The sequence below is a fragment of the Ambystoma mexicanum genome, chromosome 10 (genome assembly GCF_040938575.1).
Source record: "Ambystoma mexicanum isolate Mex_15411 chromosome 10, UKY_AmexF1_1, whole genome shotgun sequence".
NCBI classification, from domain to species: domain Eukaryota; kingdom Metazoa; phylum Chordata; class Amphibia; order Caudata; family Ambystomatidae; genus Ambystoma; species Ambystoma mexicanum.
Genome location: NC_090932.1, coordinates 845077380 through 845104856, shown reverse-complemented (window position 1 = coordinate 845104856; position 27477 = coordinate 845077380). Strand labels below are relative to the sequence as shown.

The following is a 27477-nucleotide window of genomic DNA, read 5'->3' as shown; positions in this document are numbered from 1 at the left end:
TTTCACATGTCCGCTCTATGAATGATCCATCTTTTTAAAGTTATGTTCTGGCTCCAAAGGGGTGTGGTTTCCTCTCAGCACAAGGTAGAAATACTGGTTTATCCAGTTCTGCCAAGCCAGCTTGCTCTCACAGGCAGTGCCCCTCCCCTGTCCTCAGGAGGAAGCCACTTTTTACGACCATTTACGACTCCTGCCAATAAAACCTTTGCCTGAGCCAGGACAGGGCTTTGTTCACTTTCCTGCAGAGCACAGGTAATTCAATTATCAGATAGATGGCATATCCTTAGTGTGAGCAGCAAAAGGGCAGCTAGGCCGGGGAACACAGCTGTGACTCAAGTTTCACTCCTGATGGGGGTAGTTGCCAGGCAGAATTCAGTTCCTTAAGCCAGGTTTCAGATAAAATGTCACTTTTTGTTCCCCAGTTCCTGCATTCAAATAAAACTAAACATTTTTACATATGCAGCTAGAAGGCTGATTCTAAGTTTAAAACTATGACATTTAAACAGTTACAAAGGCATGTGACACCAAACATAGGTCACTCATTTAATCTAAACATTTTCGATTTTAGTGTCTTTAAATCCAGTGCAACTTAAGCTGCTGACTCCATAGCTCAGCCAGTTTTGTTATAAGCATTGTTCTGGGCTCTTCATTTCCCAGATTTTGTAGGCCCACAAAACTCCATTCTACCAAATGTCTGCTGGTGTTCAGTGAATATTTTGCACATATTGCAATGTTTGAAATAGGCACTTTGGCTTGCCTTCAGAGAAACACAGGGTGGTTTTAAACTGCCGGCTTTTGGATAGTGGTGAGTACTGGTACTGCACCCATTTTTGGGATTTAAGAAAATGAATTCCCAACAGTTATGGGTTTGCTTTTGGCAATCAGCATTGCCACTCCCAATGGTTTCAGACTACTGTGTGGGTAGTCCAATGGTGGTTTTAGGCAGTGTCCTTCTGTGCCCATAACATCGGCAAAAATGAGTGGCAGCCTATTCTTCATGCATTTCCCTGTGCATTTTCTGGGAAGCTCTGGCCATCATGAGGTTTTCCATGTCAGTACTGCACAGTTTTGAGGTAGGGCTCGGATGCATGGGTAAATACATCCCACAGTGTCTTGAAGCTACACTTCTGAGCTTCTTGCAGCTCTTTTGCAGGCTTTCTTTGGACGTCTCTCATTTTGAGCTGAAACATCTATAAACTGTTTCGGCTCGTGGCACTGTGAATCAAATACATTATGCACCGCTTCTGAAAGCAGCAGGCAGGCAGCAGACAGTTAAATCTCATGACTCCATATATGTGGCAGACGAGTTACTTTCTTGTCACAGTTCAGAAAGAAGGAAAAAAAATACCTTTTTATTCTCTTCTCTTCATTGAACTGGACTCGTTGGCACAAAAACACTAATGTCTGGAAAAGGGGGATTTTGACCACCAAAGACTTTTTTAAATAAAACACATTTTCAGGCTCTTGGAATGTTAGGCGTTGTGGCAGAGACGCCCTTGTTTGCACTGATGTAGTTTTCTACATAACTATGCAATTAGAAGGTTCATGAACCACTCTCCCTCTCTAGTGAGAGCGAGGTTCATGCAAAGGTTTTCACTTCTACATTGAAATTCTGTGCATCCAACCTCCTGGCAGGAGAACTGCTAACTGCAATGTTACCTTGGAGTGTAGAAATCCTCCTCCCATTCAGAGCCAGGGCTGTTACATGTATGTCAAAGACATAGGGCCTCATTACGAGGTTGGCGGAATGGGTTTACCGGCACCGGTAATGGTGCTGGTGCCGGTAAACCCATTCCGCCCTATTACGAGGTTCCCTTGCGGGACCCGCACAGAACGTCTGGTCAGACCAGACGTCCGTTGTGGGTCTTGCAAGGGGACCAAGGAGCTAATAACGGGCCCGTTACTAACGGGCCCGTTATTAGCTCTGTCCCCATTCCCATTGAGCCCTATGGGAGCTGAAATGTGAATGGGGATTGGTTTTGTGAATGAGGAATTACCGGGTCCTCCAAGGTTGGAATGACCCGGTAATTCCTCATTCACAGAACCCGGACCCGAACACGATTTTGGAGGCAGACATAGCGCTAATAGCACCATGGATAACTCCAATCTCATAATGAGGCCCAGGCCCTCATTCTGAGTTTGGAGGTAAGTAACCGTCCTTACTGGCATGGAGCAAATATTGTGTCCGTGTAGTCAAGAGCCCGCTAATAGAGGGCCATTACGAGTATGTGTGCACGAGCTTTGCGCCATGCCAGTAAAAACATTACTGACATGCCCTAAAAGTCCCAAAAATGGCCCTTAGCGGCATCATGCAAAGCGCAGACAGCACTACCGGCATCATTCAAGTCGGCATTAGCGGACACCGCTATTAGCGGTGACCACTAATAACGGTCACTGCAAATAAGCAGAACCGAAAGTAGCGTTTTCGCACAGAAACGGGGAAGAGCACGGTGGCCATCTTTAAAAACACAATCCATTGCCACCCTCAGCAGCCAAGGCCTGTAGTATATTGCTGTGTGCCAAAATCCACCCAAAACAACTATACAATGCCCAAGGCAGTAAAAAAAGGCGTCTCACGCCAGCGCAAGGAGCGCTTTAATGAAGACGAGCTTGCCATGCTGGCGGAGACCCTGGATGAGAATGCTGTCATCAGAAAGAAGGAGATCTGGGCACTAGTGGCACAAAAAGTCAGTGCGGTTGGCAACACGCCCTCCACAACTAAGGATTCCAGGAAGAGGTGGGATGACCTGCGCCTGCGAGTCCGCAACATCCTCTCGGCAAACAGGAGCCAGGCCATGGCAACTGGCGGAGGAGCAAGCTCCCTGATAAAGCTGTCCCGGTGGGAGGAGATATGTGCCAGCCTGATCGGCATATAGGCCATTGAAGGCGTGGGTGACATGGAGTGTGGGGCAACCCCATCAGCGGAAGGAGGTGAGTGTCCTAGAAAAACACTGTAATGCAGTGTCTGATGATAGTCCACCAATATGTCTGTCTAAAGAGGCAAGCCATGCCCCAATACACACACATTTCCAGCCTTGTTGTCGTATGCAGCACAGACACATGCAGATGCCTGCAGCAAGGCAATGCCATACCTTACACAAACCACACTAAGATGTGAATGGCATAAGTCACACTGCACGCAGGCCACTACAAATATGCATGTCACATAGCATACGTCCGCCCCAACATGAGTGACCCCGACGGATGCCCGAATTACCCACCCATATAGCAAGCAACGTGATCATCCAAACTCCACTGCCTATTACCCTCTATTGTGTAGATGAGCTATTATACAAATGTATGCATGATGCTTCTCAAAAAATCACTCATGCCATCCCTCTCTTCAACCCCCACAGGCTCAGATCATGACAGCGAGGCCCAGGACTCACCCCCACAGCCGACCACACCCCAGAAAAGGGCCCGGGATGAGGGCAACAGGCCTTCAACCTCCAAAGCCCAACACAAGCCCTGGCAGGCACCGCAGAGCAAAACACCTGGTGCCGCCAAGGGCTGTCGAAACTGTACCCACAACTCCAGTCAAACTGGCACAGGACACAGTTGAAGCTGCACTCTTAGCAGAGAACAGTTCTGTCGGGGAGGCGGCAGCTACAGCGCCCCTGGCTGATGACGAGGTGCAGGGACAGGTGTGTGTGCCCGTGGAGCACGACTCTCCAGACCTGCCTGTCACACCGAGTCCGGCACCATCCCCCCAGCTAACATCGGTAGACTCCGACCACGGCATCACCTCGGAGCAGTCTTGGGGGGAGTACAACCAAGGGGTCATAAGTCCCATGGGGGACCCATTAGAAATTGTGCATGACACACAAGCACCCTCCACCTTCACAAGTGTACCAGCGGGGGTGCAGCAGGCAGGGCATGCTTCGCAGCGTCAGGAGGAGCTAACTACCCTGGTGTGACAATTTGTAACTGACAATGCCCAAGCAAGGCAGCAGTGGCGCGAGAACACCGCCTCTCTGGGGAAGGTCATCACCGAAAGCACCAGTAGACTGTGCGAGGAGGTATCAGCCCTGTACCAGGTCCTCAGCCGTATTGCTGATGCAATGGAGGCCGAGCATCCGGCCCCCCAAATGGAGCAGGCGGCCACCCGATCGTACTCAAGCTCCTCACGTCTAGCCCACTACTCAGGCCGGTGCGCACCCTGCGCCGCCCAGACATGCCGCCACCAGGTGCAGTGAGTGACAGGAAGTAGACTGGCCAGCCAATAGACACTTGTCTGGACACCATGTGTGGGTGAGTTGTGGGGGGAGAGGGAGAGGGTGTGTGGGGGAGTTGTGGGCGCGAAGGAGGGGTTGAGGGTTGTGGTGGGTTGTTGAACTTTCATCTTCATTGAACATTTAAATACACCCGTTGTGTGAAAAAAATATCTTGAGTGGACCTTCTTCATTGTGCATGTGTCATTTATTCAAATAGAGTGCATAGTGTACATGTACTCCCACACCCAGTGCCCTCTGTCCAACTATCATGTCACCCTCTGCAGCCATGTGTGTCAGAAATATTGTGCAATCACTGACTGACGCACAGCATGTCCCTCCTGTGCATCGGCACCGCATTGATGTGTAGTCACATCTTCTTCATCCCATTCATCACCAGGTGGTAGCAGTTCAATGTCAGGGGGCAGGGGTACGTTCCGTTGCATACACATGTTGTGCAGCATGACACATGCCATGATGATCTTGGCCACCTTCTCATGCCTGTAGAGGAGTGCCCCACCCGACCGGCTAAGGCAGCGCCACCGTGCCTTCAAAGGCCAAAGGTCTGCTCAATGACCACACGGGTACGGGTGTGGGAACGATTGTAGTCCTCCTCGTGCCTGTTCTGTGGGTTTCGGACAGGGGTGAAGAGCCACGGCTTCAAGGGATAGCCACTGTCACCTGCATGGGAGGCAAAAAAAGGTATATGTCAGTCGATTCATGATGGACAGCTGTACTAGTCACACATGCCTGCAGATTATTGTTGGTCACATGCACATGTCCCTGGTTGTATGGACGTCATTTTTAAGCCCTCAGTGTGTCCTGTGCCATGGACTAATGGTGTGGGTTGCATCTTCAAGATGATACACGGTGTGCACTGCCTTCTTGTTGCTTATGCATTGTGTACGCATACAGCTGTGTTTGTGTCTAATTTGTGATGTGTTGTGTTCTGTAGGTTTTTCTGACTGGGAGCTTTGGAAGTAGGCTCTGCAATGTTAGGCATTCAGGCTGATTTTTCCCATGGTGACATGCTGCATTCCTGTGGTTGTGGCGCCCTGTGACAGACAGTGGATTCCCTTGGTGGTTTTGTTCAATGCACCCCCACGGATGCTTGTCCTGTGTGGTGATTTGCTGGGGACAGCAACATAGTGCATATTCACTGTATGTTGCTGGATGGTGTTATGGAGGGTGAGGTCCGCTGATGAGTGGTGCACGTGTTGTGGCATATGGGGTGGTTTACTGTTTGTCATGTTGTGATAGGTGTCAACCTTACTTCATTCCTATAGGATTTGGTTGTCATGTTCTGTTTGGGATGCTTTGGAGCAGTGTTTAGTGATGTGCACATTGTGCTGTCACATCAACATGGACACCATGGTGGCGTGTACATCTCTCCCCCCATTTCAGTGCCATGTGCCTGTCATGCAACTTACCAAGCAGCCAGGCACATCGTCCAGCATATCACTCCATGTAGCGTGGTAGCCTGGAGTTCCGCAGGACCATAGAGTCATGAGTTGGTCCGGGATATCGCGCACAACAATATGTGATGATCTTGCTGGCGTCACATACCATCTGCACATTGATGGAGTGGTATTGCTAGCGGTTGCGGTACACCACCTCCATGGCATGCGGGACCGCCAACTCCACGTGGGTGCAGTCAAGGGCACCTATACAATTTGGCATGCCTGCCAGTGCATGGAAGCCAACTTTTGTATCAGAGATCTCCTGGGGAGTCCGTGGACGGGATATGTAGTCCCTTGTGTGCTTAAGGAGGGTATCCAGCAATTGGTTCAGAATGCGAGAAAATAAGGGTTGTGATATGTTATGCATGTGCCCCACTGTGTGCTGGTCGGTGCCTGTGGCAAGGAAGTGGAGCACCGACACTACCTTCAGTAGAGGGGGATGGCGGTGCATATTTCAATGAGGCTGACAATGTCGTTGTGTATCATGTGCACGATGGTGGTGATGGTGTCCCGGTCCAGACGGTACAGGGTGTGGATCTTCTCAGGGGTTAGGTTGAATGGACTGGCTCTGATGCAAGGGATTGGGGCTGCCTGCCTGGTACCGCTGGCTGCAGTGGTGGGGCATGTTGGGCCTGTTTCACCCTCCTTCTCCTCCTGCGTCTCCTCTGTGGTGCCTGCTGTTGCTGTTGTTGCTGGTGAAGCAATACAAGCATGTCCTCCATCCCCAGTATTGCTACTACTATTGGAATCATCTTGGTGTGGGAAGGGGTGTGGTGTGTGGGTGTGCGCCTTTTGTGCTGGCCCAGACTCCATTCCCTCCACCTGTGCTGATTGTGTGCACCTGTGGCAGTTGGGAACACTGCACACAGAATTTTACGGTTGTTTCACGATGCCGGTATCCCCTATTAGCGCCTTCATGATGCCAGTATTTGCATGTCCGCCTGACTTGTGATGTCCTCCCATTAACGGCATGCTGGTATTGCCAGCCTGAGGGCTGTGTGCCCGCGCCATTGCCGCTATTAGAGGCACCGTTATTAGCGGTGCCTCTAAAACCGGGGTCTTAGTTCGGAATAGCCCGGAGCGGTATGCGATGCCGGTAATCCTTTACCGGCATTGTTTTTCCATTACCTCCAAAATCGTAATGACCCCCTAACTCTTGCTATTCTCTTCAGGCTCAAAGAAGGGAACACCCCTTTACCAAAGCCGCCCCAACCACCTCTGACCATAAACCGAGAGAAACCAGCACGTGGGCATCCATCAGCTTAAATAAAAAACCCAGATCAAAGTCCAGCATTTCAAATTCATGACACCAGAAAACCCTGGATCAAAAATAGGCATTAACATATCATCGTCCAGTTTTATAGAATATGCCAGGTAATGTCCCGATCCAAGTACCAAGAATCAATCCAAAGGAGCCAGAAATGAATGCACGAGATATGAGAAGAACAACAATGTAATATAACTTCCTAGGCAGGGAAACATCTAAACAGACAAAATGGACGGTTTTATAGTGCGTTACATGTTATCCGGATTAATGGTGTAGACGTTCTCGTCTCTGATGAGGAGACATGTATCATAGATAGTGTGAGAGCCATGTCTGCTCCTCCCGGGTTGTCCTAATTAGATTACAATGTACCCGAAAAAGAATTGGTTGGATACAAGCCTGGCATTTTCATTCTGGGTATATTTACTGTTCACTTTAGTTTCAGGGGGCGATTTTGATGGCCTGGCATTCTCTGCACTGTGGGAATATTGTGGTAACGCGGCTTTTCTGTATCGCTGCTTTGGTAACGGCATACGCTGGCCTATGCCAGGAGAAGCCCTAAAGCACAGTGCATGAAACAAGGCATAACTGAGTGCTCAGGCATTTTCTTGCTTGGCGCCTTCCATGCCTCGGGGCTAAAAAAGGCGCTGTGTTGAATTGATATTTTATTTGTATCAGGCTTATACACAAGTGTTTCAGAGTGGGAATATAATTATAAATACCTATTGCTGCTGGCCCTGCAAGTACTCGAACCCGCCCATGCAAAAGTGAAAACTTACAACGCTGAGCTACCATGCCAACTTGCATCTCACCGGGGAACCGAGCGGTGTGGTTGCCATGCTTTACACTAGGCAAGACTGTTGCCATATCATTGACCTGCATCACATGAAAATGAAATTAAATTATATTTTGTTAATATCGCGCTCGTACACAAGTGTTTCAGAGAGCGAAAACATGGCATACTAATTGCTGCAGATGAACCGCAATCTTTTCTCACTCCGTGTTCCAGCAGCAAAGTCTTGAAAGAATTCCAAGAGTGGTGGCGCACACTCAAATTCGCACTTTTTTGTTTCCAGGAAGGCAAGGTAGCTCATTAGATTAAGCGTTTAAAGGACATTTTACTTCACTGGGCAGCCACAGGCTCGATTCTGTTCAGGGATTCACTTGAAATGTTGAGTATTATTAAGTTGAGTAATTCAGAAATTCAAATAGATGATGCAATGTTCGTTAGTGGAAAAAGCGCCTTTATCCACTATGACCTACTTAAAAGGAAGTAAGAGTTATGGTTGAGTAGGTGTATATATCTGAGGGTTTTTAAGGGAAGGATTGGGGTGACAGGGGGAACCCAAAGGGAGCCAAAATGTAACCCCTTCACACTGGGTTTATCACATTCCCAGTTATACTAACACATGAATTATCAAGATGCGAAAGAGTCATAAAGTGCATTTAAGCAGCCACACTTCAACCCCTTAAGTGCCAAGGACGAGTATGATCGTCCTTTTTGCATATACTTGCGCAATGGCCTGGCTCTTTTTAAGACCCGGTCGAGAACTTGCGGGAATTCGTACATTGGAAGCTTTTTCACTGTTTGATTTCTTGTGTTCTTCTGTAGCTCTGAATGCAAGAGATGTTCCTCCTTGACACATTTTATTAAAGGAGTCTGTACAAAGTGGGATGGCAATTGATGAGGAGGATAGCTCAGGAGGATGAGGATAGCTCGGGAGGATAACTCGGGGGCAACGCGCTCGCCTTGGAAGCAAGACGACGTGGTGCAGCACAGGTTCGTTCCCCGCGTCCGCGCTTAGAAACCTCTGGGTATGAATAACCAATTGCAAGATCAGGCGTTCCATGTTGGCTCATGCCAATGGAGTCTGTGCTGTGGATATATAGGGTCCTTTTTTTCTCAGACTCTAATGCCCCACTTTGAACCTGCATGCAGCCCGTGGGCTCTCACTAACCCTTTCTGATATTTATAGCCCCTCTGTCTCCAGCATGCAGCTTTAAATGTTGCAGTATCTGGAAGATGTGCTTCTTTCTTACATTTCAAACTACTAAAGCTCCACCCCCCTGCCCGACCTACTGCCCTTCTAGCACTCCTGCTCTTAGTCATCGTCCTCTTTGCTATCTACGGCTTTTTCAACGCATGTCTGTTTCTACGGTTCATCTCTTCTTCACAATTCCCTGTTCTGCCGCTTTTACACATCACCACAACTCTCCTTTTGGCCCCACCCCATGCACCTTCTTTCATCATCTCATTGGTCTTAGTCTGCACTCACTCTTCTTCACTCCAAAAACCCTTATGGAGGATGCCCCCTCACTTCTGCTCTATGATGCTTCTGCTCCTTTGCCCTTAATACCCCAAGATCTAAGGTGCTCTTCCTGGCGTTGATGGGGGGACTCTGGGGGGGTCCCCACCATCGACAATGTTTGTGTGCCCCCAAATAATCTACGCTATAACATTGTCCACCCTCTTTTCTATATCCCATGATGGTTTGTTGCCAACATACCGTTGACCATCGCTTTTAAGCACTTTTTTACCACCTGTCTATTTATAAAGTCACATTCAATTTAAAGGAAATGAAAATCACTGTTTTGCACATTTCCCAAAAACAATGCATGAACAAGGTTTTCAGGAAGGCGTGACGAATGAATTTGGGTCCAACAATAGAAAAATCATTAGCCCGTTTTGTGAAAGAACATTGAAATAAATAATTGTCATAAGCATTCGCACCCGGGATGGATGGAACAGCGCGTGAGAATAAACCTTCTCCGTCCGCTGTTTCGAGCCACCTGAGGCCCTTTTCCGGCTGGTGGCATCTTTTTCTTTTTTTCTAATGTGGGGAGAAAACAGGGAGCATCTCCCTGTTGCCTCCCTACCTCCACACCTCGCAAATCAAACCATACCCCTTTTCCACCCTCTCCCAGCCTCCCCACTTACCTGCTGGACCAGAGCTTTGTCCTCTGGTCCTAGTGCTCCTCCCTCTCCCAACCACCATAGAAATGGAAAGGGACTTAGTCCCTTCTCCCTATGGTGGTGAGCATCTTTTCTTTCTGAGGTGATTGGCTGCGCAAGCGGTGCCAATCTCTTGAGGAAATAAACCTCGGACAAACCCTGGGGTTCAAATTACTTTCACCTCCGCTGTGGGGGGGCGGACATTGCCCGCAATGACTCCAAGACCTCACTGAGGCCCTTGCTTGCCTCGGGCCTACCTAACTCAGGCTGGTGGGCCAAAGTGAGTGTGAAATCCATATTCAGTTTACAAAATGGCTACCAACAAAACCAGGATGTATGTGCTACTTGTTGGATGTTGAACAAGTGCTCCAATGTTAAGACAGGGGACTGAAAAAAACTAAATTTCAGCTCAATGTTCCTGCACTCACATGAGAAAATAAATGTGAGTTGATGGATTTTGTGATATCATTTGTCTCTGCAGGGAGCTATGATGGAGAAATTGTGGTTTGGAACAACAGTACGGAGAACGCTTCTCGTAAACTTCACCATGATTCTAAAAGAGCCTCGAAGTCAAAGTCAGGTAAGACTAAGCTACCCTGTCCACATTTTTGGCAACATCATGGATGTTAATTGCAACATGTAAAAAGAGATTGTGGGTCAATTTTGAGAACTGCTTGTTCAAAACACATTTTCTCAAATTTCATAAATCATATTAGAAGACATTAGCAGAGACTAATTTACCCTTTGTGTTTTGAGCTACAACGCAAGTTAAATAAAGTAAAAATATTTTTGTTATCAATTACATATTTTAAATGTTTGATATGTTGTAAACTAGAGGTTTGAATTAGTGTCGACAATGAAGAGCAAAGTCCTGCCTTGTTTTGTTGTCTTATGTCATGTTAGGTTATTTGGATTTATATCAAGCACCTCATGTCATTTGCATAGTCTCCACGCGTTCTGGTTGAACTGCAAGTGAGAAGGGAGGGTTAGGTATGTGGGAAGGGAGTGAAGGTACAAGTCAGCTTCACAGCTGTGTTCATGCGTGAGAGTACTGTGTGCTGTTCTGCTTCTAGGTGGTCTGTGCCGAGGGCATAGAGGCGTTTGTGTTCATTTGGGACCTTGTGTGCCAATGGTGGTAGGGTGCTCTGACCAGGTTGGTGGCATGCAAGTTGGTTATAGAGGTGTAGAGGGCTGTCTGTTGTTGTATATATGGAGGGATTGTGAATTGCTGTGCATGAATTGTATTGTTGGTCTGCGTATAGTTTGTTTGGGCGTGAAGAAGAGAGTGTTGGAGCTGGCACAAACAATTAATACCATGGGCAACAAATAAGCTAGTGTGCGTAGGAGCAAAACACAATAGTGCAACAATTAAACTAAGTCAACCAATTGAATTAGTGCACACAGTTCATACAGTGTTAAGCAGCGAAATACAGTGGGGGGCATTAAACTATATCAAACAATTCAACTAGAGCAAACATTTCATACAGTGTTAAGGAGCGAAATACAGGTGGGCAACAATTAAACTAAATCAAACAATTCATATAGAGCAAACAGTTATTACAGTGTTAAGGAGCGAAATGCAATGGGGCAGCAATTAAATTAAATAAAACAATTCAACTAGAGCAAACAGTTTAAGGGGGGAAATAAAGTGGGGCAACAATTCAACTTGGGAAAACAATGAAACTCTGGAAAGTAATTCTCACAGTGAGGCAATGATTACAGTAGTGCAAACAATTCATACAGTAGAATGTTTACAAGCGAACTAATTAAAATAAATCGAAAGAAAAGAGATGCTCTAAATCGAAGGAGCGCACTCGCCTTTTGAATTGCACCCCTCTGCTTCCCATAGCACCCTCCGAGAAGTAACTAAGCTTTTCTCCCCTCTACAAGTAAGCAGCAGGTGAAGAGACAGCCAGTCGCCTTTGAGTCACCTATGAAAGGCAAATCGCCTTTAATTCACCTATGACCTTTGAAGGGGTCTGACGCACAGTATCGTTGCCACATGCAACATTCCATCTAGTCCACAGGTCTTTGGGTCTCCACATGTTTTGATCTACAAAACACATCAGCCCTAACCAGCATGGTGAATGGTGTGGGATCATGGGAGTTGTAGTCCAAAACATCAGGGGATTCAGAGTTTGCGGACGCCTGATCGTGTCAATCCAACGTAGACCTAGCTAGTCTATGAAAATAATTACACAGATCTTTTTGAGAAATCGCCTGGCACAAATATTCCCAAGCGATATAACTGTTTTGATCAAGGCCATGGATCAGATATATTTAGAGAGGCAATCATGTTTACGCAAATAACTACAGAATAATGCTGACAATGCCAATTGGACTGTTTAAAATGGTATGCCAATTTAATATAAAGCCATGGGTGCTTTTCCTATATATATGTGCTCTTTAGCTTTGTAATTTTTCCTCGACTACTGTATTCATAATTAAACACAATGTACCTCAGTTGGATACATATATGCTTTTCCAACTGGAATAATAATATGTTTATTTAGTGCTTTCATCTAAGTGCTGTACATAGAACATATTCACATACATTTGTCATCCCAACTGAAGCTGGTACTCGTTTATTGACCTCAGAAAGATGAGTTGGCCTTGTGGGGATTCGAACCTGCGATCTTCATATTACACATAGATCACAGCAGCAAGCACTCAACCCACTAAGCTATTTTACAGGCTAAATGCAAAAAGAGATGATGCCCCATGGGATTGATTAACTTAAAGTTGTAGCACACAAATACTGAGCATGCCAGCTATAGCTAATGAATCTCTTCCCAGTGGGAACTGGAAGTAATTACATTCGATCAGTGATTTCCCTTTATTGCAGTAACTGGTTTAGCATTGTTTAACTGTGCAGTATACATTTTAGTCAGGCCGCCTACAGCATTGGACTGCCTCATGCTGTTGCTCTGAAGTGATGCAGAACCATGCTCACAAAGAACTTCGCACTTGGGTGAGCAGCAGAGATTTCCCCATCAGGAGACAGGTCCTCCCAGGAGGCCAATCTGTTCAATAGTGGAAATCGTTTATTTAATTAGTGCTTTGCAGGTCTGGGATTTCAGGCTATTTTCGAGCATAAATATAGCAAACTCTCTGGAATTCAAATAGTTTTGAATCCAATTTGCGGTTTCAAAAGGAAAGCGAGAAATGATGTGCTCGTGATGAGGTTTTTATGGGCACATCTGGATGGGGGAGGTCGCAGGACGCTGCCCCTCTGATGCCCTTACAGGCGGTGTGGTAGATTCCTGGCATTGCAAAAGTGCACCTCATACAGTAACAGCATGCCGTCGGACGATTAACCTCTTTCCTCCACACATGTGTGCTGGAGAGCAAAAGTGAGTGCAAGCATTTTCACTATTGATTGTTATGTATCTTACACTATGATCATGACACTGAAACTTATAACTTAGTCCACTAAAGCTTCATTTCGTCATACAATTGGGAATGAAGCTCCAAAAAGCCCAGCATTCTAGCGCTGTGAGTGTTCACACCCTGTGAGGTCTCATGAATATTGCCTTCACACTATCTTTGGACCACTGAAAAGGGAATCAATAGTACCTTCTCCAGACTTCGACTTATGCCCTAAACCGTATCTGTCAACACTTGTTTTGCAGTTTGCTTTCATGTATAACTGCATTCATCAGGACTAACAATGATTTCAATATCCCGTTCAGTGGAACCTTATGTTCAGATCACTTTTCTTTCATAGGATCTAGTGCAGATCTACCTCTCTTCATTAACTCTATAAATCAGCGTTGTACTGTGTAGTATTTTACTTAAGCAGCCTCATTTCTATGTGCTCTCGCCCAGTGGTGTAAAAGGAACTTTGAAGCATCATTCTTTGCTTTCACTCCATTATGTTGCTTTTACAGTACTCCGTGAACATCAAGGGAGAAACAAATAGAATTGAACACCAAATGTTGACTACAAACACGTGTCTATTATTTGAGAATGACATCTTCACAATAGAAAAGTATTTTAACTAGAACAACTGAATAAACATTCATATTACAAGCTTGAAGTGCATCCACTGCAATTTGAAAGTTCTGCAACTGTGGGATATATTGACCCACTCAACACATTGCCCCACATCACTGTGCTGCATTGGTACAAGAAACAGCAAAATGGCTGCGCTGACTCCTGTGCACGCCAGGATCTCAAAATTACGTTTTTACAACCACCAGAAAAATGGCTGCACCACCCTGCCACACACATTTTAGGCAGGGGGGGACAGAGTACACACTGCAGGAATGTGCCAGTGTGCTCTGCAACATTTAACATGGAATTAAGTGAAATAGGCAGCATTGCCTTGTTGAAAACCCAAAAAATCCCTTTTAAAATGAAGCTTTTCACTCTTTAAAAATGCTGCCTGATGCTAAATTCATCCATTCCGGAAAGCCACTGTGATTAATAAACCCTACCAGGCCCATGAGAAGTCCATGTGCTCTACCAAACTGGGCCTAATTCTGAATTGACAAGCCCTGTCAAACCAACTCTGAAAATCAACCAGGGGCCTTGTGTTCATTTTACATGGGAAACACGTACATTTCTTTTGCAAAGGTATCTAAAACTCAGCTGTTCAGAGAAAGACTCTAAATAGCTGAGCAATGCCTGTTTCAATGTATCCATGCTGCAGAACAACTCCAGCATTCAAGAGAATAACTATAGCTGCATGGCAGTGTGTGAATCTGCTGGAGATGAAAAGTTGAATTAAAGAAATAAATATTGGCTGCATGGCATGTAAAAAACAAACGGGCCTTTGCAAAACTACAGAAAATAAATGGTAAATTACTGAATGAAAGCTTGCATTACCTAGCAATGGGAAAGGTTTGTTGCTGTTGAGACTATATAACATGGATTATTTAATGCAATAGGCTTGTTTTAATTCTGGATTTAAGAGCATAAATTAAGGATTTTTAAAACCAGGGGGCTGGAGTTGCAAGTTGAAAAACAGGTTTTCTTCTTGGAGGAGGGCTCTCTCTCGCAGCAGCTCATGGCAACTCCCTGATAATTACAGGGTTGGACGGACTTTCGTCTCTATTGAGCCCACGGACAATGAATCTCCCAGGGCAAGGAAGTTGGAAGTGTGAAAGGGCAATAAAATCTACAATTAAGATGAAACCCCCTTTCCTGCTTTCAAGGAAATGTCAGTAGGTGTCAGCTGCCAAGAAAAAAAATGGTTGAGCCCCTGCCATTTGCTTTTAAATATTATTTCATGAAGAAACTTTAAAGACTTCTATCTCTACAGGAAACTTCCCAGTTTAAAAATGATCGTGTGTGCTTTATTTTGAAATTTGGTAGAATATCTTGACAAACTATGGACAGAAATGGTGAAATATTGAGGATTTAAAGAAAAGTATAAATGTTACAAACATAAAGTTTTGTACATACATCCCTCATGACAGTACCCACACATGTATAAAATTATGGAATTTTAGGCCAAATCTTTCATGTTTAAAATTACTAAAATGTATCAGAAAGGCGAAGCAAGGTCCCTCAGACTTGAGGATTGGACTGATCTGTGCAGCACAAAATATGTAACCTGTGTATCTGACTTACTAAGAGGTTGCAACTGCAGAAGTATGTGATTTTGGCAAAATCGGATTTTCATAGAGTAAATGTGGGAGTGTCTAGATACAGTAAAAATCACCTCATAAACATGACATCCTTTCCCTTAGAAATCCAACCAGCAGAGAGCAAGGCGGAGATTGCTACCCTTGCCCAATCAATTGTTAGGGGCGTGTGTAGTAAAACCTGCACCTGTCACATACTGTGATGATGTCACCTGGCATTATAAATAAGAGCCCCTGACAACACACAGGCACACTGATTCCTGATTGATTCCTGATTTTCCAAAATCCTGACTGTCCAAAATCCAAACTAAAAGTGGACTGTGAGTATTAATAGGAACCATAGAAAACCATAGCCTAACTTGCCTTGCCTTGTCCTTAGTTCCACTCTCTAAACCATACTATCCTTACCTTAATAACTTGTAAAATTGTCAGAATCCTTATTGCAACCCTGTCATTGAATTCTAGTGCAAACGCTATCTATGTAGTAATTCTTGTAATTTAAATTCTAAGCTATCAATCCTATTTCGAGTGATCAGACTGGTTCCGGCAGGGCGGGCGCTGGGGGACTAGGGTTGAACTCATGAATCAACCCTAGAGCTTACTATGTCCCTCTTTGGTATTCTAGCCTGAATGCTCTAGTATAGATTAAAACTATTCTTGTCCAAATTCATTTTCTTTTCTGTTTTCACTACCTGATTTTTCTAAAAATGCACGTCATACTACCTTGCATATCTCCCTCAGTTTAATAGCTAGAGACCTCATTTCACCTCCTGATTGTACCTAAGATCTATCGCTACACCCCAACCAAAAAACCGAACTCCAAATCACCCGTTTTTATCAAAAAACGTTTGGTTAATTTCAGGCGGGAATGAGCATTTTTGCAAAGTTTTACACGTGTTATTTTTACTATTAATTGTTTTAAACCTTCCATTAATTTTCGAATTTTATGCTTTTGCTCAATCTATTGCTTATGATTGCTTGTAATTTTCCAGTGTTGCTCCCGTAGAGAATTGTACTTATTTAAGGATTTTTGCACACATTTCCGAGTGCCATTTCCGAGTGTCATTTTAACATTGCAAGGGTTTTAAATCTGTTTTTCTTTCTTGTTTGGGGAGGGAAGGTTGGATTCGAATTTTCTTTCTTATTCCTCATTCCTGATTACCTGCTGCTTCCTTATATCTATTTAGAATTGATTATTTGTGGGTTGAGGAATATTGGAGGGGGAAATCCTAACTTGAGTGCTATCTTTCTAAAAATTCAAAAGTGTCTCTATTCTCTGGTGTTTTCTATCTGTGTTGCTAAAGGGTTAATTTAAGTGCATTGCCTACATTCCTATTGTTATTGTCACCACATTGGTGATTGTTGCCCCATATATTAAAAAGTGTATGATTTTCTCACATTTTAAATAAATAAATAAATATTACCTTTACCAAAGAGCCTGGTTCCTGGTCCACCGTGACCCGGGGTATTTGAAAAAGGGGTGTGATATGAGTAGCGTATCTCTCAAATATTGAACCTACATATATAACAAAATAAGCATTTCAGCTGTGCGCTGCATACTAGGCTGAGACCAGGGTGTATCGCCGGATTGAAATACTTAACACAACACAACACTGTTTAGTTTAAAGGATTGTCTGATTTGCTAGTTTTGAAAAGAAAAGTATCCTGTGTGTACAGAGAGGCTGCTTATGGATGTGTCATTCTTCCATGGGTAGTCAATTACTTTTGTCAAAGTTTGAGGCATTTTAACAACGGTGGAAGAAACCAAAGTATCAATGATTACTGTGGGTTTTGACACGTGTTTGCTGCCTATTGTCACATAGAGCATTTTCACTTTCACTTCTTTGTCTCGGGAGGATAGCTCAGCAGCAACGTGCTCGCCTTGGAAGCTTGACGACAAAGAGCAACACAGTTTCAATCCCTGGGTCCACGCTTAGAAACCTCTGGGTATTAAGGGCGTTATAAATAACCTATCACATCATACCAAACAATGATGTACCTAACCGGTGCAGGAATAGCCACAGTAAAAGTAAGAACTGAAAGGTAGAAATTAAGATTTATTGTTTGCAAAAACAATCACATACACAGCTTTGTTTGATTTTCAGAAGCTGTTCGCTTATTAAGAAATTTACTAGCAATCTTTGACAGGAAACCTTTGGCTGTGTTAGGATATTAGGATGTCAACTAGTTTGAAAATACATGTCAGATGTTAAGTCACTGACAAGTAAAACTTTGGAACAAAAACCATGAGCAATAAATATTTTGGGGGCTCTGGTTTATTTGGACTCACGACAAGCTAACCCCTGGAGAGACAGAACATGCAATGAGAGGATGTGTGTAAGTACTTCTAGAAGAACATGATCAGCAACTGTAAACAAACATGTAGGCAAGAACCATTCAACAGAGGAGGCAACTCGGGGGATGGGAAAAGTGCAGAGGAAAAAGCGGGGTATGAGAAGAACTCCTTATTTAACATGGGGATCAATGAGCAACTCCTTAATTGACACCTGCAAAAAGTCTCAATTTTTAGCAAGTCCATTTGAAAACATTTTTGGAAAACAGTGTTTTAATGTCAAAATATTCACGTTCAATCAGTGTTGACTCAGGACCAAACCATAGGAGCCCTGGCTTTCCTGGAATTAGTCAAACCAATCTTCCTCGCGCATCAAGGTCAAGATGTAATTTGGGAAACTGGCAAGACTACCAAAGGTCTCACCAGACTCTCTGTACAGAATGACATGAGTTTCCTCAGTGTCCTTGAGGGCACTGTCTCGGGTGCTGACTTTGCAGTTGCTGTGCACAGGCATTTAGCAGAGTTGTGTAAAGTGCCTGGACCCTGAGAACCGGCCACACTCCGTGTGCACAATCTCTGAAGCAGAGAGCACCTTCCAATCTTTATAAATTCATTTCTGAGGAAACCAAGCCCATTTACTGCCTGCGATACATGTCCAGTACACTTCATCAGATCAAAGGTCACTGATCACCCCTACTTTAAAGACGTATGAGTTCAAAATAAAATCAGAATAGAAGATGTCTTTTTGGGTGGTAAGAAAATATATCGAGTGGTTAAGTCTGACAGACAGAAGCCCCTTAGGAAACACACTTTAACCTGATTCTAATAGTTTGGTTCCCGTCTCTCCTCCCTTAATTAGACCCCATGCTCCCATTCTCTCTACCTTGCCCCAACTCCATGTTGGTTGTGCTCAAGCTTATTCCCCTCATTCTTTTCTGCTCAAGATTTTTGCTGCCGGCCTATTATTATTTCAACAGGAAAGCATCTCAAGGAGAGGGATGACAGCATGGAGCATTCATGCCAAACATGCTCATTCCATTCGAGAGCTACTAGTCCAGTCCTGATTTTAACTTTGCATTCTCTGAATTGTAATCCTAGACATTTAATGGGGAAATCCAAGCCCCAGAATGAAAAAGGTAAAAGGCGGACTGCAAGTATCTCTCGAATGGCATGCAGCATGTTGGCATGTTTGCATGTAGTGTTGGCAGTATTGCATAATGTGTTGCGGTCCTCACTTGCCATTCAATATGTCTCATCCTTTTACACCTTCATGTACATTTTAACATACTACATTACACTGGCACCAGGAAGGACATCTCTGAAGAAAGGAGTCAGGAATGTTAGCTCTGGAAAAAGCCTGCACTTTCCTCTTATAGGAGACATGTATTATTATTATAATTATTATTAGTAGTAGTTTTTTTTACACGGCTCCCGTTCGCCACCGTAGTAGTCGCAATGCTCGTAGCCCTTTCCCAAATGAAGGTACATTAAGTTCAACCAAGAGGCAGCCGGAGGACCTTAGTCTGCCTGGGGTGAATTGCCCGGAAAATGGTGTAATAAAAGAAGAAAAAGATGTCTGGGTGTACAGGGGTATCAAGTATATTGTCCCCGTATATAATGTCACGATACATATAGTCGCCGGGAAATGGCATAGGCGACATTATATATGGGGCAATATATTGGGTAAATGTGAGCAGGGGTGTCCCCGACTCCCTTAAAAAAAGGTTCCCTATGATAATGTCTCAGCAAAAAAACAACGCCATTCTTGCATGGCAACATTTTTGCAGGGACATTATCACATGGAACCAGCACAGGCTGGTGCAGAGGGATATCCATGATTTCACTGAATCCACTTCACCGAAAGGAGAAATCTTCCATTTTGTTTTTCTTCAAATGGTTTTTTATTATGCGGATGGAGACCCCCCGCCTGCCCCTACTTCCCCCTACTTTACCCTATCCCTTTACCCCAGCCCCATCTATGTTTTAAAATGTACCTACTTACCTAACCAATTCGAAGAAAAAGAAATTCGAAGAGTTCTGAGTAGGTGAAATTGGATTCAGTGAAATCTACGGACAACGGTGCAGAGCATGAGAAGGTGTCTAAACCGGCGATACTAAATATATTTGTAAAGACAGGGTGCCTCAGGGGCTCGACATGTGCTTACGATATCCTCAGTATAATGTGGGCATGGTTCACCAGGTTCCTCATGTCATGTATGATTTAATTGTGTTTCTCTAATTCAAATTTCAATGTGTAATGATACAAGACATGAATATGATATTGAGAGAACCGACTTAATAATTGCGGCTGTCTTTTTTGAAACTGTTTTTTTGCAGTTGGCCAGATTCAACAGCAAAGTGGAGTAAGAAGTCTTTCTTCTTCCTTTACCGGAAGGCGTTCACTGCCCGCTGGCGGATTTTATGATTCCGATGCAGATAGCAACAACGCAGTTACTAGACTCTTCTTTCTAGAAGCTAGGAAGAATCTCTCTGCAACAGGTAATTCCCGGAAGTACCGTAATGATATGTTAAAAAATAAAGCACAATATAACAAAACTCATTGCCCCCGGTTCACGAAAGGGGTGAAAGATGAACGCAAGGAGAAAGGTGTTCCCAGGATTCTGCCTCCATCATCTGTTGGCTAGCCCACTGATCCATGAAGGGGACTTGCTTTCAGGTAGAGAGATTGGCTGCGACCAGGAGGGTCGCATAGTCAGCCACTCCAAGAATATGTAAGTGCTGGGGGTCTTGCCAAAACTCCGATATGCATGGACGCCTGTTACCCGTGTGGTTGAAGGACTGAGGACAGCACCCTACCTATCTGGGAGCAAGGCACTCATTGGCAATGACTGTAAAATAACCTGTGACTGACAGTGTAATTTTTACTTGTCTATCCCTAGATAAGGGCTGAAAATGCAAAAGAAAATCACGGAAATGCTCATGCTTTGCATGGGAGTTTTGCTTTGGGGCAGAACAATGCAGGCAAGGTGCGTGCTTGTCTTATGACAGATGACATCAGACGAACTAGAAATCATGGGCAGCCTCACACTGAAGGGCATCACTTTCAGAATCCGGGATGCGCTTCAAGATGCGTTGTTCAGGTTGGCAGAGACTGCCTAGGCACAAATATGTAGGGTGGGATTTTCACTTATCAGAATTTGCCCAGCAGCTGAATACAACAGTTCGTTCACTTGTACGCACTTGTAACACAGATGAACGAAAACTTTTCGTTATGTTTACCTTTCTCTCTGGCTCTGTTTAGAGTGCCAGACAGCTATACTCTATGTCTACAAAGCTTAGAAAATGATGTACTCATTTCCAATTCATAAAATAAACCAATCTTAAATATGTTGGTTGTAAATACTCATAGAGGGAATGGAGAGAAATGTATTGCAATGAAACAAGACGACACATGATTGATGTAATTATGGGCCTCATTACAAATCGCCCGGTATGGAAACAACGGTGGCGGTAAACCCGCCGCCACCGTTGTTTCCATGCCGGGCGATCACAACTCCTGCAGGCGGGAGGTGATGTTCCCGCCAGGTCTGACCTGGCGGGTTTAACACCGCCCGCCTGCAGGCGGACGAGGAAACACCGGCAGCATTACGAGATGCTGCCGGTGTTTCCATGATCCCCATTCCCATTGAGTCCCATATTTCATTACCCTATGGATTTATTGTTTATGGCCGCTTCATAGCGAAGCTGCAGACATCGATGCTCACACATCGCGTTGAGACATCACTGGATGTGGTGGCCTGCTATCAGTGGTGCAAATCGGGATGGTGAGTGGCCTAGAGTACATTGGTTGGGATGCCCAGGACAGTGCCAGCTGGAGCGGCTTCACAGGGGTTGCTACCCACCCTAAACACTTTCAGCACTTCTTGGGTGGTAGCGGCCGTCGGCAGACACTATCACTGCAATATTCTGCTTCCGTATGATATGTACAACGCATGCTGTAGTGCTGGCTGGTAGGGCCCTGAGACCTACGAGGCGGTACATTGAAGTGCAGGATTCTCAATGTATTTGGCTGATACTTGATAGCAGACATGTCAGAGTGTTTTGGCCATTTTTCCACACACACAGATGCCTTTCCTGAGGGGACGTATTTTCCTCTAACTGTAAGTAACCCCTATGGGGCTGAACGCCGGGTAGGTTTAACATTGTAGTGCCTATCTTACAACATTGACGTGTCGTGACTTGTGACTCTAATATTAGCCAATATTCTCAGTTTGGAAACTGTTGGAGTTCTTGCTGGACGTGGGGTGGGGGTCGCTACGTGTGATCTGTGACCAACGCAGATCGGTTAGCGGCTGTGGCCATAGAGGTGAATAGATCTAGCATCGCCACACTTGACCCTTTGAGACCTTGTGTTGCTGTTGGTGGGTCCGGATTGTATGGACATCTAGGTCGGCTCACTATCTGCCACCCCATCTAATATCTGCTTTCAACATGGTTAGGAAATCTACATCCTCTAAAAAACAGGCTAAACTAGATGGGTTTGCCGAAAAAGCTATACTTGACACCTCTCAACTAGATGTGTGGGAACACTCTGCAGGAAATTATGGACTGGAGGTTGTCACCACTGATACTATTGCAATTGCGCTGTGCAATATTCAAGAGGGTGTTTGTGCTATAGAAGATAAGATAGACACACTTGCAGAGAAGATGGTCTCTTCCAATGCCAACATTGAAAAGTTGTGTGCGAGAGTGTCTGAAATGGAGCATAGAATATCTAAGTAAGGGGACTCTATGCAGGCGATGTTGGCAATACTGAAGGTGGCTCTTAAAGCTTTGCAGGCTAAGAACGACAACCTCAAAAACCAGTCAAGATACAACAATATCCATATTCTTGGACTCCCGGCGGCGACGTCGACCCATTGGAACTTTTCATGTAGAAACATCTGCCTTTGATCCTTGGTAACCCAATCTTCTCTACGCATTTCCAGGTGGAGTGGGCCCATGGATCAATGGGCCCAGCCAGCCCCTGGCCCTGCCCAATTATTGCTAAAATATTTAATTTCCAGTACAGACATCCAATTTTAAAGCCGCCAGAGAGAAGGGCTACCTGCAATTCGAAACAGCCAATATTCAGATTTTCCCTGACTTCAGCCCGACAGTGCAATCTGTGAGGAAAACATTTAATGATGTCTGCAAACTCCTTTGTTACAATCAAATCACTTACGCTACGCTATTTCCAGCAAATCTCAAGATAATCTTTAACAAGTTGCATTTCTCTACTGTACCCGAGGATGCAATGGACTTCTCGCCCTGCATCGCAACCAAACGTCCCAATTGCTGAGTATTTTACCACTCAACATAATGTATCCTATTGATAACTTGCCCAGGTATATGCATCAGGGAGCAGGCTCCTTGAGCCACTTCCCAACAGCGACAATTACTTTTCACACTTTTTATGTTGTTTTTGTTGTTATGGTTTGGAATTGGGTATTCCGCTAGTACATTGGGATTGCTGGTGAGGGTGGGGCTGGGAGATACAAGGTTAATATTAGAAAACGCCACTGAAAGTTGTTCTACAGTTCTTGCTGATTTTATTTTAGGGAATACAAAGTGCGTATCACATTATCGCTGGATGCGTCACAGGCAGGGAGTTGCGGTACGCTCTCCTGTACATCCACAATATCACGATGCTGCATCTCCATGCTTAGGGTTATAACATGTAACGTGCAAGGGTTGAACAACCCGATTAAAACTGGCAAGGTCTTTGTCTATTTGCGATGACATAAAATTGACATCATCTTATTGCCGGAAACGCACTTCACTGGGCGCACTCATGAGTCTGTAACAAGGCAATGGGGCGATCGCAGTTGGCATGCTAGCTACTACACTTATTCTAGAGGCGTTCTGACATTAATCCCCCCCAAAAGTAGATTTTGAGTTTACAAAGTCTGAATCAGATGATCAGGGCCGATGTGTTGTGGTCGTGGGCTGCCTCAGTGGAGTGGATACACTACATTTGAATATATATGCGCCCAATCTGGAAGAAACTGCCTTTTTCCAAGAAATACATTCTAAGTGCGCACTGTATGTTGGACATGACATACTAATGGATGGGGACTATAATACCACCCTAAATGACAGACTGGCTAGATCAACCATTTTAAGCATGCGTTGCCCCAAAGCCACCCGTTTCGTTTGAGAAGGGTGCACCGACATATCCCTTGTAGATATGTGGTGTAGATTACACCACAGTCAAAGGGTTTATTCTGCTGTCCACAATTCCTATTCTAGATGTGATTGGGATCGGCAGGGAATCTTAACATGATTGTGTCCTGTGATATCCTTCCTAGAACGTTATCTGATCTTGCCCTGGTATTACTTGTGCTGAATGCACTATGCTGTGGTCCATGGGCCTCTACCTGGTGATTTAAACCTGGCACATTGTTGGATTTGGTGTTTAAGACTAAAGTACATGAGGGCATTGTTCATTTTCTTCACACCAACTCCCCATCGGTGGAGAATACCATGACAGTCTGGGAGACTTTTAAGCCATTTATAAGAGTGGGTTGTGTTTCAAAGCGGTTTGGCATACTGAAACTGGGTCATAAAGATAGTAACAAGTGCCTAGAGCACCTACAAATATTTTATGACCACCACGCGGCAAACAACTCTCCTAATTGTTAGAAATTCATGACTGCCATGCTAAATTCCGTCGACTGGCAGATAGGGAATTAAGATATGTATGTGTAATACTTTGGCACCTAGATATGCAGAATCCGACAGGCTAGGTGAGACACTAGCTTGGGCAACTAAGCAAACTAAGGGTTCTGGCAAAATAGTTTCTATATTGGACTCAGAGGGGCAGCTTGTTTTCTCCTGCCAAGGGCATTAATCGTCTTTCTTATATATTACACTTTATTATATACCTCATGGCTCTCAAAATCGAGAGCTCATTTGGGTGAGTTGCTGGAGAGAGCCACATTGTTGTGGCTTGATGGTGAGCAAATAATCCATCTGATTGCTCTCCTGAAAGTAGAGGAGATTGCAGCGGCCATTGCAGAGTTACAATCTGGGAAATCTCCGGCCGATTGCTTTAAAGAAATGTGTTGACATGTTGACACCAGAACTAATGACACCATATAATGTTGCCCTTGAACATGGCAACCTTCCCCTGTCGACTAATGAAGCTAGGATAGTGGTCCTTCTTAAACCAAATAACGATCCACAGGATCATGAATCCTATAGGCTGCTATCCATGTTTCATTTAGATAATACAGTTCTAACTAAATTACTCTTGCACCGTATACTTCCCCTTCTACCAGAAATGGTAATTGATGACCAATCTGGCTTTGTTCCAAGCCACTCGACGACACAGAAAGTTATTCAGTATCCTTGCTCTGATTGACCCTGAGGTTCTGGCAGTTGCTGCCTTTCTAGATGCCGAAAAGACTTTTGATTCTTTGGAATGTCTATCAATGCTGGGATTGATAACTAGAATGGAGGTGGGCTCCTACTATGTCTTGCTGGTATCCCTGCAATACTCGAACCCCACGGCTCATGCTTATTCTAATGGGGGCACATCAGAGCGTTTTTCGTTCTCCGGGTGCATGCGCCAGGACTGCCCACTCTCTCCGGTACTTTTTGCCCTTTCAATTGTACCATTAGCAGCAATCCTTCATGAATCCACGCACTTAGGGGCATCTGTTTATTCAATCCATCCGTGGTGTTATCCCTGTATGTGGATGGGCTGGTGGTCCTTAAGCAGCCCAAATGCAATCCTGAGTCGGTTGTTGATGAGATAATTGATTTTTGTAACCTTTTTGGATTGAGAAAGAATTGGGTTAAATCAGATCTATTCCACCTAACTGGGAAGACAGCACCTGCAGATTATAGTGGGTAGTTCAGATGGCCTCAATCTAGTGTTAAGTACCTGACTATACAAGTGGCTTGCCCACCTGCTTTACTATATACATTCAACAATAGCCCCTTATTCGTCAAACTGCAAAGTAAAGCAAAACAAGTCGATACCTCTCTCTCCTCCTGTCTTGACTCTTCTTCTCCCTCTATCTCCACTGGCCCCTTTCTGGATCCCTCCCTGTCTCCCTCTCTTCCTCCCGTCTCCTCTTTGTTTCTGATCACTCCTGACCTCCTTCCTCCTGGACCGTCCCTCTCGGGTCCAACTGGGGTTTTTCTCTGCACCACCTCTTTCTCCACATGTGATGTTCCCCAGGGCTCCAAACTCTCACCCTGGATTTTCCACACCTACGTAGCCTCTTTGGTCCACCTAATCATTATCTTCTCTTCTAACTTTCAGTGTTATGTGGATAACACCCAGCTCTCCTTCAGGCTCCCCTCTGCCTCTTCTCCCCTCTCTCTTATTACTAACTGTCATCTGCGATTCAGTAATGGTGTGCCTGCAATGACCTCTGCCTCAATGCCAGCAAGACTGAGATCCTCCTCATTGGGACCCCTTCTCCTGCCTTTCCACTTTCACTCTGGCCACCCTCCTTGGGCCCTCTTCCTGCACCTTCTTGTGTGGCCAAACACCATGGGGTCATCTTCGACTCCACTCTCTCCTCTTCTCACATCACGGACCTCCCAAAGAAGCCCACTACCAGCTGCATCTCCTCAAATGTATTCTTCCTTTTCTCCCTTTCCCCCATAAACTCAATGTCTCCAGAGCCCTGGTTTTCTCTAGGCTGGACTACTGCAACAGCCTCTTTCTCAACCTGCTTGCCTGTACTCTCCGCCCTCTGCAACTAATCCAGAACAGGACTGCTAGACTTGTCCTTGGCCTCAAGCCCAGGGATCGTATCTCTCCAGCCCTGAAATCTCTCCACTGGCTCCCGGTGGCTGTAAGGATCAAGTTCAAGACCCTCTGCATTGTCCACAAGGCTGTCTAGGGCCGGGGTCCGCACTACATACAACTCTCTCTTCCTAAACACCTTCCTTCTTGAGCCCTTTGTTCGGTTACCTCTAACTCTCTGATGGTCAGACGCTTCTTCCAACAGAGAGTAGGAGATAGCTCTCACTCCTCTGTAGGGGCCTCCCTCTGTAATGGCCTCCCTGCTCCTCTCAAACTCAAGCATGACCACCTTAGGTTCCGGAAGCAGATCAAAACCTTCCTTTTTGCTTCTGCTTTCTCTCCCTTGCTGACGCGCCTGTCTACTGCGCTGACTGGTCACCTGGCTACCTTCTGAACCCTATGGTCACCAGGCTCCTCCTCAATCCGGAAGCACCTGCACTGCCTCTGGGCCTCTGTGCACTTAGGGAGTGTAGCTGTTACCCTTATGCCACTCCCTTGACTACCCAGAGCTGGCTCCCCAGCTGTACTTACTCAGCGCAATTGCTGCCCTGACCGCACTCTCCCCTCTCCCAGGCACTTCTCCTCTCCCTCTCCCCCCTGCACGTGCATGATCTGAATGACACAAGGCCTAGTAAGATTGTTGTTTCATCTCCCATGTCCCCCTACCTTGTCTTGTGGTGCCTAGAAACACTTGTGTACAGGCGCATTATAAATTACTCATCATATCGTATCGTATCTTACCGTTATCTTTTATGGCTAGACCGTGTGAAAATGGTACTGCTTCCCAAATGACTGTAACTGTTAACTAATATTCCTATTCAACTTACCACTCAATTTTCAGAAAGGTTAAGTCGATCCTTACTGATTTTGTCTGGGGCTGGGTGGTAAAACACCTTGCATTAAATGTGCAGCATTGGTCTTACTGTATAGTCCTGGGC

General features: G+C 45.0%; 1 protein-coding gene across 1 annotated transcript in view; it reads left to right on the top strand.

Moving 5' to 3' along the window:
- The window catches only part of WDR49 (WD repeat domain 49), a 723235-nt gene that overhangs the window by 375258 nt on the left and 320500 nt on the right, over positions 1-27477 (top strand). The window contains exons 12-13 of the mRNA XM_069618491.1: positions 10370-10468; positions 20110-20271. Coding sequence (XP_069474592.1) covers positions 10370-10468; positions 20110-20271 — 261 coding nt within the window. The remainder of the gene's footprint in view (positions 1-10369; positions 10469-20109; positions 20272-27477) is intronic.